This window comes from Pempheris klunzingeri, chromosome 3, assembly GCF_042242105.1.
Source record: "Pempheris klunzingeri isolate RE-2024b chromosome 3, fPemKlu1.hap1, whole genome shotgun sequence".
NCBI lineage: Eukaryota > Metazoa > Chordata > Actinopteri > Acropomatiformes > Pempheridae > Pempheris > Pempheris klunzingeri.
Window position 1 is genome coordinate 1,446,139 of NC_092014.1, and position 12,925 is coordinate 1,459,063.

General features: G+C 44.6%; 4 protein-coding genes across 7 annotated transcripts in view; 3 read left to right on the forward strand and 1 right to left on the reverse strand.

The window, feature by feature from the left end:
• The window catches only part of kif16ba (kinesin family member 16Ba), a 59,205-nt gene that overhangs the window by 28,793 nt on the left and 17,487 nt on the right, over positions 1-12,925 (reverse strand). The gene's annotated exons all lie outside the window — the stretch shown is intronic.
• LOC139223695 (E3 ubiquitin-protein ligase TRIM21-like) lies at positions 837-3,360 on the forward strand. Its single transcript, XM_070855673.1, has one exon. It carries the CDS (start codon positions 843-845, stop codon positions 2,481-2,483), a length of 1,641 nt encoding a protein of 546 aa, XP_070711774.1. The 5' UTR covers positions 837-842; the 3' UTR covers positions 2,484-3,360.
• On the forward strand, positions 5,959-7,605 carry LOC139223548 (E3 ubiquitin-protein ligase TRIM21-like). Of its 4 annotated transcripts, none has more exons than XM_070855503.1 (2): positions 5,965-6,679; positions 6,731-7,605. In XM_070855503.1, the coding sequence occupies exons 1-2, from the start codon at positions 5,965-5,967 to the stop codon at positions 7,603-7,605; spliced, it is 1,590 nt and encodes a 529-aa protein (XP_070711604.1). The 4 variants fall into 4 exon arrangements, with proteins under 4 accessions (XP_070711614.1, XP_070711604.1, XP_070711588.1 ...); XM_070855487.1 differs by having other exon boundaries at positions 5,965-6,191; positions 6,228-7,605; XM_070855495.1 differs by having other exon boundaries at positions 5,965-6,191; positions 6,231-7,605.
• On the forward strand, positions 9,125-11,951 carry LOC139223528 (E3 ubiquitin-protein ligase TRIM21-like). The gene is made up of 2 exons (XM_070855464.1): positions 9,125-9,221; positions 10,237-11,951. Exon 2 carries the CDS (start codon positions 10,239-10,241, stop codon positions 11,868-11,870), a length of 1,632 nt encoding a protein of 543 aa, XP_070711565.1. The 5' UTR covers positions 9,125-9,221; positions 10,237-10,238; the 3' UTR covers positions 11,871-11,951.

Here is a 12,925-nt window from a genome sequence, read left to right on the forward strand (position 1 = left end):
GCTTCAAATAATCACAAAATCTGGCACACACATTGCTCTCATCATGTCAGACATATTTCACAGTGGCTCTCATCAGTTCTGCCAAACCCCTGGAGGTACAAAGAGACCTGGGTGCAGCATTAGAGGCGGGGCCCTGTTCATACCTGTGGAAGCTGCTCAGTGGAGCATGAAGCCAAAAAAAAACAGTAACCAGATCTTCTGCATAGTTGGGCCCTTAGAGCACCGCATACCTGCACTGAGTCAGGTGACTTCCTGTCAGCCCTCTGCTATGATGAGTGGGAACAAAATGATTTTATCAAAATCTAAATGTTATCGAACCGAATGGATCAAATTCTGATCTTGAAACGAGTCCTTTCTTGGTTTGTGACTGTCAATGAAAACATGTCCCCTGATTTACAAACGTCTCCTTCACAAAGTGAGTCTGTGGGAAAAAAAAATCTTTTTGGGCCAGTTTGGTGTCACGTGATGGACGCCATTGTTGTATTTACACCGTTTGACTACAAGGTCAAACGCTTCACATTGTTTTTGCGTTTATTGCTCAAACATGGCAGAATTACACGTTGAACTTGAGTGTTGGATTAAAGCAGACGTTAAGTCGATCACTGGCCACAACATCCTCCGTCCACCCAGAACAAACACCACAGCAGGAGGAGAGTCAAGATAAGATCTAAGCTAAAGATGCTTCAGATGCTTCAAGTAAAAACTGGCTCAACTCACCCGCTCTCCCCTATATGTAGTTCAGAATTACTTCACCTGACAGAAGAAATCTTTGGTTTTAAACAATAATTAAAATGGTTTTTTGACTACACTGTTTTTCCTTTTCTTTCCCACTGTGTGCAGACATGGCTGCTGCAAACTATCTGAGATCTGAGGATCAGTTTCTGTGCTCCATCTGTCTGGATGTGCTCACTGATCCCGTCACCACATCATGTGGACACAACTTCTGCAAAACCTGCATCACTGAACACTGGAACACTAACGACCGGTTTCTGTGTCCAGTGTGTAAAGAGGCTTTTACCACAAGACCTGATTTGAGGGTCAACACTTTGCTCTCTGAGATGGTCTCTCAGTTCAGACAGTCAGCTCAACAGGACGCCAGCAGCAGCAGCTCAGAGCAACAAGTGTCCAAACCAGGAGAAGTTCCCTGTGACGTCTGCGCTGGAACCAAACTGAAGGCCCTGAAGTCCTGCCTGGTGTGTCTGCTCTCCTACTGTGAGACTCACCTGGAGCCTCATCTGACAGCTTCACGTCTGAAAAGACACCAGCTGATCGACCCTGTGGAGAACCTGGACAGCAGGATGTGTACGAAGCACGATAAACCTCTGGAGCTGTTCTGTAAGACCGACCAGACGTGTGTCTGCGTGCTCTGCTCTGTTTTAGACCACATAGGACATAAGTTTGTTCCACTGAAAGAAGAATATGAAGGACAGAAGGCCGAGCTGGGGAAGACAGAGGCTGAAATCCAGCAGATGATCCACAAGAGACGACTGAAGATTGAGGAGATCAAACGGTCAGCTGACCTCAGTCAGGAAGATGCAGACAGAGTGATAGCAGAAGGTCTTCAGGTCTTCACTTCTCTGAAGGAGCGTGTTGAGAGAGGCCAGGCAGAGCTCATCAACACCATCAAAGAGAAGCAGGAAAGAGCAGAAAAACAGGCCCAAGCTTTCATCAGAGAGCTGGAACAGGAAATCTCTGAGCTGATGAAGAGGAGGACTGAGGTGGAGCAGCTCTCACGCTCTGAAGACCACCTCCATCTCCTCCAGAGTGTCCAGACCCTCAACACCAACCAGCCTCCAGCCACCAGGGACTGGACAGAGGTCAGCGTCCCTCCACCGTCCTATGAGGGGACTGTGAGCAGAGCTGTGGCTCAGCTGGAGCAGGATCTCAGTAAAGAGATGAAGAAGCTGATCAAAGCTGAGCTGAGGAGGGTCCAGAAGTTTGCAGTGGATGTGACTCTTGATCCTGATACAGCAAATCCTTATCTCATCCTGTCTGATGATGGGAAACAAGTGAATTATGGTGATGTGTGGAAGAAACTCCCAGACAATCCAGAGAGGTTTTCTGAGTATATCATTGTCTTAGGAGAGCAGAGTTTCTCTTCAGGCAGATTCTACTTTGAGGTTCAGGTTAAAGGAAAAACTGAATGGTATTTAGGAGTGGCCAGAGAGTCGATCAACAGGAAAGAGGAAATCACACTGGGCCCTGAGGATGGTTACTGGACTGTATGGTTGAGTAATGGGAATGAGTACAGAGCTGCTGGTAGCCCTCCAGTCCTTCTCTCTCTGAGGTCTCAGCCTCAGAAGGTGGGGGTGTTTGTGGACTATGAGGACGGTCTGGTCTCCTTTTATGACGTAGATGCTGCAGCTCTCATCTACTCCTTCACCAGCTGCTCCTTCACTGAGAAACTCTTCCCCTTCTTCAGTCCAGGTCTTAATGATGGAGGCAAAAACTCTGCCCCTCTGATCATCTCTCCTGTCAATTAGTCAAGTAAACTAATAACTTCTCTTTTTTCATGTATTGATTAATCTCAACTCAAGGGAACAAACGTACATATTCAGGATATAATAATAATAATAATATTGTACTTACATGTTTTATTCTTGTTTTCTACAGAATATGTTTACTGGTGATTGATTTGCACTTCACTGATAAGATTTCTTATTTCATTTTAATTTTTCTATTTGATGTGCAGCCACAGAAAACGTGTACAGAATATTTCTTTGTACTATAAAGCTTAATATAAGACTACAGCTTATTACAGTGAGTTAACCAATCCAACACATGCTAAAGGATCTTCCTCTAACTTCCTGTGGCGCTTCTGCTGGAAAAAACTCCACAAGTACCTTTAAATGTGTGCTGATGTTTCTTCTGTCGTGGTCCAGAGAGAAAAGACGAGCGGGGAGTCGAGGCGTGGCACCGTCAGGGACCAAAAATATCCCTATATATAATAATATATATAATATTTTGCAGTGACTAAACATAACCCAAGTTTTCCCAGCAGCCAACCACAGGAGCAGCATCTTGGCTGGGCTTTACATCTTTTTACCCATAGAATAGTTTGCCATTGGCTTCACAGCATAATTAATGTACATTTAGGAATCAGAGCATTCACAATAATCGCTCAAAATCAGCAGCAGGAGGCGCTTGGAAACTGTTCTTTATGGTCTCTCTCTCTTTGTCTTGTGTGGAAAAGTTGCTGCCAATGTCAAAAAAATATATAAAAATTATTAGTTGGGGACAATACAACAATAATTTGAGTTTTTTATCTCATTTTGTTTATTTGTGGGCCACTTTGACCCATCTTCATTTGTTTAAGAAGGTTTATGAGTCAACGAAATCTGTAAATGTGTGATTGTGAAATAAAAACTGTAAAATAAACTAGTTGATTAACACAAGGACTGAATAATCAGTGGCCAAACACTGGGGCCGACACCTTCAGGCCGGTCCACATGCTCTCAGACAATCGCTGGTGTTCCTCTCATCAGGAGAAGGGGGCTTCTTCATCAATCACATACTCAAAAAAGTAGACCTGACAGCCTCCTCATGTCTGACCACTTGTACATGACTCCCTGCTGCACTGCAGCAACAACAACAACAGGCCTCCATGTGGACCACAGACTGCTGCTGCCAACCAGAACGACCACTAGATGGACCACAACAGAGGGATGATGAGCCCAAAGTGAGCGTACTGCTGCCACGCCGAGCACCAAACACTCCTGGTACATGTGAGCGAACACACCGTCCGTCATGTTCAGGATCATCACTCATGATGGCCGAGGACCCGACCAACAGCCTCACACCAGTCTCTGCAGGAGGAGACGCCAGTTACAGTAAAACCTCCCTCCTCCACCTGTTGGGTGCAGAACCACCTTTGCTCCATATTAACAGAGAAGACTGGGGAGTTTCCCACCAACTGTGTAAATCAGAGGGAGGAACCAGAGGAGGAGCAGAGCTTCAACATCACACTGCAGAACTGAAAGTAAAGTCAGTCAGAGTGGCAGCCAGGCAGCCGTGGAGACACGTCTGTGTTTCTGTCTGAAGAAAATCCAGACTGACTTCATCAGGTCTCCTCAACAACACAGCAGAGCCTCTGCCAAACACTGGTGAGTACAGATGATCACATTTACAGCTTCAACCACCAGGATCAACACAAAGCTTCAGCTCCGCTCAGCAGGAAGTTCCTCTCTTCTCATTTCACACTTGTGACGTTGGTTAAAGTAGAACTACGGCTGTTTGTCCAGCGACCACTTTAACAGCTTTAAACAGCCTCTGTGTGTCAGCTCTCAGGACTTTAGGTTTTTTTCTGTATATATTATGTTTATTTAATTTTCTACTTCTTTAACTATGTGCTTTATGTCCGTCCCCTTGAGCTGCAGTAACAGCAAACTTTCCCCACTGAGGGATCAATAAAAAGTTTTTATCTCTTAATCTTATCTAAGGACTTTAACCCTTTATCAGGCAAGGCACCATATTTGGTAACTTAAGTAGGAGTTCAAAATGGCCGCCCCCCTTCCTCACCACAAGGCAGCAGAACTACCAGATTTCTCCAAGCCAATCAGGCGACATGACAGACGGGCAAGAAACCATACGGTAACTTCACTGACCTTGATTTTCACCATTAAATAGAATTATTTTTTGAAAAATTCACAAAAGTAAAAGTCTTGTAATGACCACCAGTGATGGTCTACGGCAGGGGGGTCAAACTCAATCAAAGAAGGGGCCAAAATTTAAAAAACGGTCGAAGTCGAGGGCCAAACGGACTCAACATTTATTGAAGAGTCCAAAAGTGACTCTTTTATTATAGTATATCATAAAATATCTATTTTATTCAGAAATATGGATTTAAACAGCCAAACTCCAATAACTGTTCCTCAAAAAAGTAATAAAATGTTTAATAATTCTTTTCTTTTTTTGTACTTATCCTCATGTTTTGTCTCATAGTGTCGTCTTTTATCTTATATTCTTTAATTACGGCTCCATCAGCTCCACAAACAAGACACACAGGTTTTACCTCCGACAGACAAACAGGTAAAACTCTGCTGTGAAAGTTTCTGTGTTCAAAGTTTAGGCGTTTATTTTGGGGGCTATCTTAATGGCGCTTTTCCATTACACAGTTTTAGCTCTACTCTAAGTGTCACTATAACAGCGCTGATGATGCATTGATCCGCTGATCGGTGTGTCATTATACCTGCGGGAGGAGGGGCTGCTGCACGGGTTGGACTAGCGTGGCAGTTGTTCAGTGCATTGTGGGATTTGTAGTATTAGAGGTTGGAGGGTTAACAGTCCTTTGTTAATAGTTACATGAAATTATCTTATCTGAAGCAGCATCCAACTGATGCATGTGGAGTCAGAAATCACCACCAGAGCTCTTCTTCTAGGGGTCATTAATTCAGTGGCTCTATGGCCACTGTCACCATTAGCCGGTTAGCTTAGCTTAGCACAAAGTCTGGTTAACCACTTCAAATAGTTTGCTAAGAGTTCTTGATAAACAGTTAAAAGAGTTATTAATAGTTTTAGTAGTTTGCTAATTACACTTGAGTTTGTTCAATTTGAGGTGATTTTGTTCTTAAATTTTTCAACTTGACGTTGCAGCTTTATCATTTATGAAACCATTAGGCAGTCATTTGGTTATTGGATTAGCTTCATAGTTTTTCATTTAACCAGTTTTACTTTAACATCAATGGAACAATTTACTCTGATCCTCTTTGTTTTTTGGATACTCATATTTTGAAAACTGTTTCCACAGATTCACATCATGAAATATTACCTGCTAGCTGGAGGCATTACTGTCATGTTCTCACTTTAAGAGATGCTTCAAGTAAAAACTGGCTCTACTCACCTGCTCTTCCCTTTATGTAGTTCAGAATTACTTCACCTGACAGAAGAAATCTTTGGTTTTAAACAATAATTAAAATGGTTTTTTGACTACACTGTTTTTCCTTTTCTTTCCCACTGTGTGCAGACATGGCTGCTGCAAACTATCTGAGATCTGAAGATCAGTTTCTGTGCTCCATCTGTCTGGATGTGCTCACTGATCCCGTCAGCACACCATGTGGACACAACTTCTGCAAAACCTGCATCACTGAACACTGGAACACTAACGACCGGTTTCTGTGTCCCTTGTGTAAAGAGGCTTTTACCACAAGACCTGATTTGAGGGTCAACACTTTGCTCTCTGAGATGGTCTCTCAGTTCAGACAGTCAGCTCAACAGGACGCCAGCAGCAGCAGCTCAGAGCAACAAGTGTCCAAACCAGGAGAAGTTCCCTGTGACGTCTGCGCTGGAACCAAACTGAAGGCCCTGAAGTCCTGCCTGGTGTGTCTGCTCTCCTACTGTGAGACTCACCTGGAGCCTCATCTGACAGCTTCACGTCTGAAAAGACATCAGCTGATCGACCCTGTGGAGAACCTGGACAGCAGGATGTGTACGAAGCACGATAAACCTCTGGAGCTGTTCTGTAAGACCGACCAGACGTGTGTCTGCGTGCTCTGCTCTGTTTTAGACCACAAGACACATGAGTTTGTTCCTCTGAAAGAAGAATATGAAGGACAGAAGGCCGAGCTGGGGAAGACAGAGGCTGAAATCCAGCAGATGATCCAGAAGAGACGACTGAAGATTGAGAAGATCAAACGGTCAGCTGACCTCAGTCAGGAAGATGCAGACAGAGCGATAGCAGAAGGTGTTCAGGTCTTCACTTCTCTGAAGGAGCGTGTTGAGAGAGGCCAGGCAGAGCTCATCAACACCATCAAAGAGAAGCAGGAAAGAGCAGAAAAACAGGCCCAAGCTTTCATCAGAGAGCTGGAACAGGAAATCTCTGAGCTGATGAAGAGGAGGACTGAGGTGGAGCAGCTCTCACGCTCTGAAGACCACCTCCATCTCCTCCAGAGTGTCCAGACCCTCAACACCAACCAGCCTCCAGCCACCAGGGACTGGACAGAGGTCAGCGTCCCTCCACCGTCCTATGAGGGGACTGTGAGCAGAGCTGTGGCTCAGCTGGAGCAGGATCTCAGTAAAGAGATGAAGGAGCTGATTAAAGCTGAGCTGAGGAGGGTCCAGCAGTTTGCAGTGGATGTGACTCTTGATCCTGATACAGCAAATCATTATCTCATCCTGTCTGATGATGGGAAACAAGTGAGTGTTAGTGATGTGTGGAAGAAACTCCCAGACAATCCAGAGAGGTTTTCTAAGTATATCATTGTCTTAGGAGAGCAGAGTTTCTCTTCAGGCAGATTCTACTTTGAGGTTCAGGTTAAAGGAAAAACTGAATGGTCTTTAGGAGTGGTCAGAGAGTCGATCAACAGGAAAGAGATCATCATACTGAGTCCTAAGAATGGTTACTGGACTGTATGTCTGAGGAATGGGAATGAGTACAGAGCTGCTGGTAACACTTTAGTCCGTCTCTCTCTGAGGTCTCAGCCTCAGAAGGTGGGGGTGTTTGTGGACTATGAGGACGGTCTGGTCTCCTTTTATGACGTAGATGCTGCAGCTCTCATCTACTCCTTCACCAGCTGCTCCTTCACTGAGAAACTCTTCCCCTACTTCAGTCCAGGTCTTAATGATGGAGGTAAAAACTCTGCCCCTCTGATCATCTCTCCTGTCAATTAGTCAAGTAAACTAATAACTTCTCTTATTTCATGTATTGATTAATCTTAACTCAAGGGAACAAATGTACATATTCAGGATATAATAATAATATTGTACATGTTTTATTCTTGTTTTCTACAGAATATGTTTACTGGTGATTGATTTGCACTTCACTGATAAGATTTCTTATTTCATTTTAATGTTTCTATTTGATGTGCAGCCACAGAAAACGTGTGCAGAATATTTCTTTGTACTATAAAGCTTAATATAAGACTACAGCTTATTACAGTGAATTAACCAATCCAACACATGCTAAAGGATCTTCCTCTAACTTCCTGTGGCGCTTCTGCTGGAAAAAAACTCCACAAGTACCTTTAAATGTGTGCTGATGTTTCTTCTGTCGTGGTCCAGAGGGAAAAGACGAGCGGGGAGTCGAGGCGTGGCACCGTCAGGGACCGAAAATATCTATATCCATCCATCCATCCATCCATCTATAATATTTTGCAGTGACTAAACATAACCCAAGTTTTCCCAGCAGCCAACCACAGGAGCAGCATCTTGGCTGGGCTTTACATCTTTTTACCCATAGAATAGTTCGCTATTGGCTTCACAGCATAATTAATGCACATTTAGGAATCAGAGCATTCACAATAATCGCTCAAAATCAGCAGCAGGGGGCGCTTGGAAACTGTTAATTACGGTCTCTCTGTCTTTGTCTTGTGTGGAAAAGTTGCTGCCAATGTCAAAAAAAAATATAAAAATTATTTGTTGGGGACAATACAACAATAATTTGTGTTTTTTTTCTCATTTTGTTTATTTGAGGGCCACTTTGACCCATCTTCATTTGTTTAAAAAGGTTTATGACTCAATGAAATCTGTAAATGTGTGATTGTGAAATAAAAACTTTAAAATAAACTAGTTGATGAACACAAGGACTGAATAATCAGTGGCCAAACACTGGGGCCGACACCTTCAGGCCGGTCCACATGCTCTCGGACAATCGCTGGTGTTCCTCTCATCAGGAGAAGGGGGCTTCTTCATCAATCACATACTCAAAAAAGTAGACCTGACAGCCTCCTCATGTCTGACCACTTGTACATGACTCCCTGCTGCACTGCAGCAACAACAACAGGCCTCCATGTGGACCACCGACTGCTGCTGCCAACCAGAACGACCACTAGATGGACCACAACAGAGGGATGATGAGCCCAAAGTGAGCGTACTGCTGCCACGCCGAGCACCAAACACTCCTGGTACATGTGAGCGAACACACCGTCCGTCATGTTCAGGATCATCACTCATGATGGCCGAGGACCCGACCAACAGCCTCACACCAGTCTCTGCAGGAGGAGACGCCAGCTACAGTAAAACCTCCCTCCTCCACCTGTTGGGTGCAGAACCACCTTTGCTCCATATTAACAGAGAAGACTGGGGAGTTTCCCACCAACTGTGTAAATCAGGGGGAGGAACCAGAGGAGGAGCAGAGCTTCAACGTCACACTGCAGAACTGAAAGTAAAGTCAGTCAGAGTGGCAGCCAGGCAGCCGTGGAGACACGTCTGTGTTTCTGTCTGAAGAAAATCCAGACTGACTTCATCAGGTCTCCTCAACAACACAGCAGAGCCTCTGCCAAACACTGGTGAGTACAGATGATCACATTTACAGCTTCAACCACCAGGATCAACACAAAGCTTCAGCTCCGCTCAGCAGGAAGTTCCTCTTTTCTCATTTCACACTTGTGACGTTGGTTAAAGTAGAACTACGGCTGTTTGTCCAGCGACCACTTTAACAGCTTTAAACAGCCTCTGTGTGTCAGCTCTCAGGACTTTAGGGACTTTAAACTGATTCTCTGTGGTTTGGAGTTTAGTTTCCCTCCACTTTCCTGCTGTCATTACTGTTTACTGATCACTACATGCAGCCATACTGCTTCCTGTTTCCTCTACTGCTTCACAATAAAGGCTTTCCAGCAGAGAGCCAGCAGGAGGCTTTTAATGTGAAGCACCAAGAGGAAATGGAACGTGTTTCTCATCAGGTATTCAGGGAACAGTGAGGATCCTGGGCGTCGGCCAAAACAGTGATGTCACATAGATGAAACTGAACATGACTGACTAATATCATCAGTTTGCACCCAAAGTACCTGAAACATTTAGTCCCAGGAATCTTTTTTCAAGGAACTTAAAGGCTCCTTCAGCCAGTTGTTGTCTAAAAGACCTGTGAAGATCAGGAAAGTTAGCCCGCTGACGCCTGTAGGCTCCATCATATCTTAAAGAGCTCATGGTACCGTACTACCCCACTGGAGCTCTGAGCTCCCAGACTGCAGCCGACTGGTGGCTCCTAAAGTCCTCTGAAGTAGTGATGGAGCCAGAGCTTTCAGCTATCAGGCTCCTCTCCTGTGGAATCTGCTTCCAGTTTGGGTTCGGGAGTCAAACACCTCTACATTTCAGAGAGGGTCAAAAACCTCCACTTAGTGATAAAGCCTATAGTTTAGGGCTGGTTCAGGCCTTGGACCAGCCTCTAGTGATGCTGCTGTAGGCTCAGACTGCCGGGGGATGTTATTATTATTCATGTATTCACTATTGTCATGTTTTCCACTGGTACCATGTTGCTAGTTTATTGACTACAGTGTTTTTCCTTTTCTTTCCCACTGTGTGCAGACATGGCTGCTGCCAGTTTTCTGCTGTATGAAGATCAGTTTCTGTGCTCCATCTGTCTGGATGTGCTCACTGATCCCGTCACCACACCATGTGGACACAACTTCTGCAAAACCTGCATCACTGAACACTGGAACACTAACGACCGGTTTCTGTGTCCAGTGTGTAAAGAGGCTTTTACCACAAGACCTGATTTGAGGGTCAACACTTTGCTCTCTGAGATGGTCTCTCAGTTCAGACAGTCAGCTCAACAGGACGCCAGCAGCAGCAGCTCAGAGCAACAAGTGTCCAAACCAGGAGAAGTTCCCTGTGACGTCTGCACTGGAACCAAACTGAAGGCCCTGAAGTCCTGCCTGGTGTGTCTGGTCTCCTACTGTGAGACTCACCTGGAGCCTCATCTGACAGCTTCACGTCTGAAAAGACACCAGCTGATCGACCCTGTGGAGAACCTGGACAGCAGGATGTGTACGAAGCACGATAAACCTCTGGAGCTGTTCTGTAAGACCGACCAGACGTGTGTCTGCATGCTCTGCCTTGTTTTAGACCACATAGGACATAAGTTTGTTCCTCTGAAAGAAGAATATGAAGGACAGAAGGCCGAGCTGGGGAAGACAGAGGCTGAAATCCAGCAGATGATCCAGAAGAGACGACTGAAGATTGAGGAGATCAAACGGTCAGCTGACCTCAGTCAGGAAGATGCAGACAGAGTGATAGCAGAAGGTGTTCAGGTCTTCACTTCTCTGAAGGAGCGTGTTGAGAGAGGCCAGGCAGAGCTCATCAACACCATCAAAGAGAAGCAGGAAAGAGCAGAAAAACAGGCCCAAGCTTTCATCAGAGAGCTGGAACAGGAAATCTCTGAGCTGATGAAGAGGAGGACTGAGGTGGAGCAGCTCTCACGCTCTGAAGACCACCTCCATCTCCTCCAGAGTGTCCAGACCCTCAACACCAACCAGCCTCCAGCCACCAGGGACTGGACAGAGGTCAGCGTCCCTCCACCGTCCTATGAGGGGACTGTGAGGAGAGCTGTGGCTCAGCTGGAGCAGGATCTCAGTAAAGAGATGAAGAAGCTGATTAAAGCTGAGCTGAGGAGGGTCCAGAAGTTTGCAGTGGATGTGACTCTTGATCCTGATACAGCAAATCCTTATCTCATCCTGTCTGATGATGGGAAACAAGTGAATGATAGTGATGTGAGGAAGAATCTACCAGACAATCCAGAGAGGTTTTCTGAGTATATCATTGTCTTAGGAGAGCAGAGTTTCTCTTCAGGCAGATTCTACTTTGAGGTTCAGGTTAAAGGAAAAACTGAATGGGATTTAGGAGTGGCCAGAGAGTCGATCAACAGGAAAGAGGACATCATACTGAGCCCTGAGGATGGTTACTGGACTGTATGTTTGAGGAATGGGAATGAGTACAAAGCTCTTGGTAACCGTCTCTCTCTGAGGTCTCAGCCTCAGAAGGTGGGGGTGTTTGTGGACTATGAGGACGGTCTGGTCTCCTTTTATGACGTAGATGCTGCAGCTCTCATCTACTCCTTCACCAGCTGCTCCTTCACTGAGAAACTCTTCCCCTTCTTCAGTCCATGTGATAATGATGGAGGCGAAAACTCTGCCCCTCTGATCATCTCTCCTGTCAATTAGTCAAGTAAACTGATAACTTCTCTTTTTTCATGTATTGATTAATCTTAACTCAAGGGAACAAACGTACATATTCAGTATATAATAATAATAATAATATTGTACATGTTTTATTCTTGTTTTCTACAGAATGTGTTTACTGGTGATTGATTTGCACTTCACTGATAAGATTTCTTATTTCATTTTAATGTTTCTATTTGATGTGCAGCCACAGAAAACGTGTGCAGAATATTTCTTTGTACTATAAAGCTTAATATAAGACTACAGCTTATTACAGTGAGTTAACCAATCCAACACATGCTAAAGGATCTTCCTGTAACTTCCTATGGCGCTTCTGCTGGAAAAAACTCCACAAGTACCTTTAAATGTGTGCTGATGTTTCTTCTGTCAAGGTCCAGAGAGAAAAGACGAGTGGGGAGTCGAGGCGTGGCACCGTCAGGGACCGAAAATACCCCTATATACAATAATATATATAATATTTTGCAGTGACTAAACATAACCCAAGTTTTCCCAGCAGCCAACCACAGGAGCAGCATCTTGGCTGGGCTTTACATCTTTTTACCCATAGAATAGTTTGCCATTGGCTTCATAGCATAATTAATGTACATTTAGGAATCAGAGCATTCACAATAATCGCTCAAAATCAGCAGCAGGAGGCGCTTGGAAACTGTTCTTTACGGTCTCTCTCTCTTTGTCTTGTGTGGAAAAGTTGCTGCCAATGTCAAAAAAATATATAAAAATTGTTAGTTGGGGACAATACAACAATAATTTGTGTTTTTTTCTCATTTTGTTTATTTGTGGGCCACTTTGACCCATCTTCATTTGTTTAAGAAGGTTTATGAGTCAACGAAATCTGTAAATGTGTGATTGTGAAATAAAAACTGTAAAATAAACTAGTTGATGAACACAAGGACTGAATAATCTGTGGCCAAACACTGGAGCCGACACCTTCAGGCCGGTCCACATGCTCTCAGACAATCGCTGGTGTTCCTCTCATCAGGAGAAGGGGGCTTCTTCATCAATCACATACTCAATAAAGTAGACCTGACAGCCTCCTC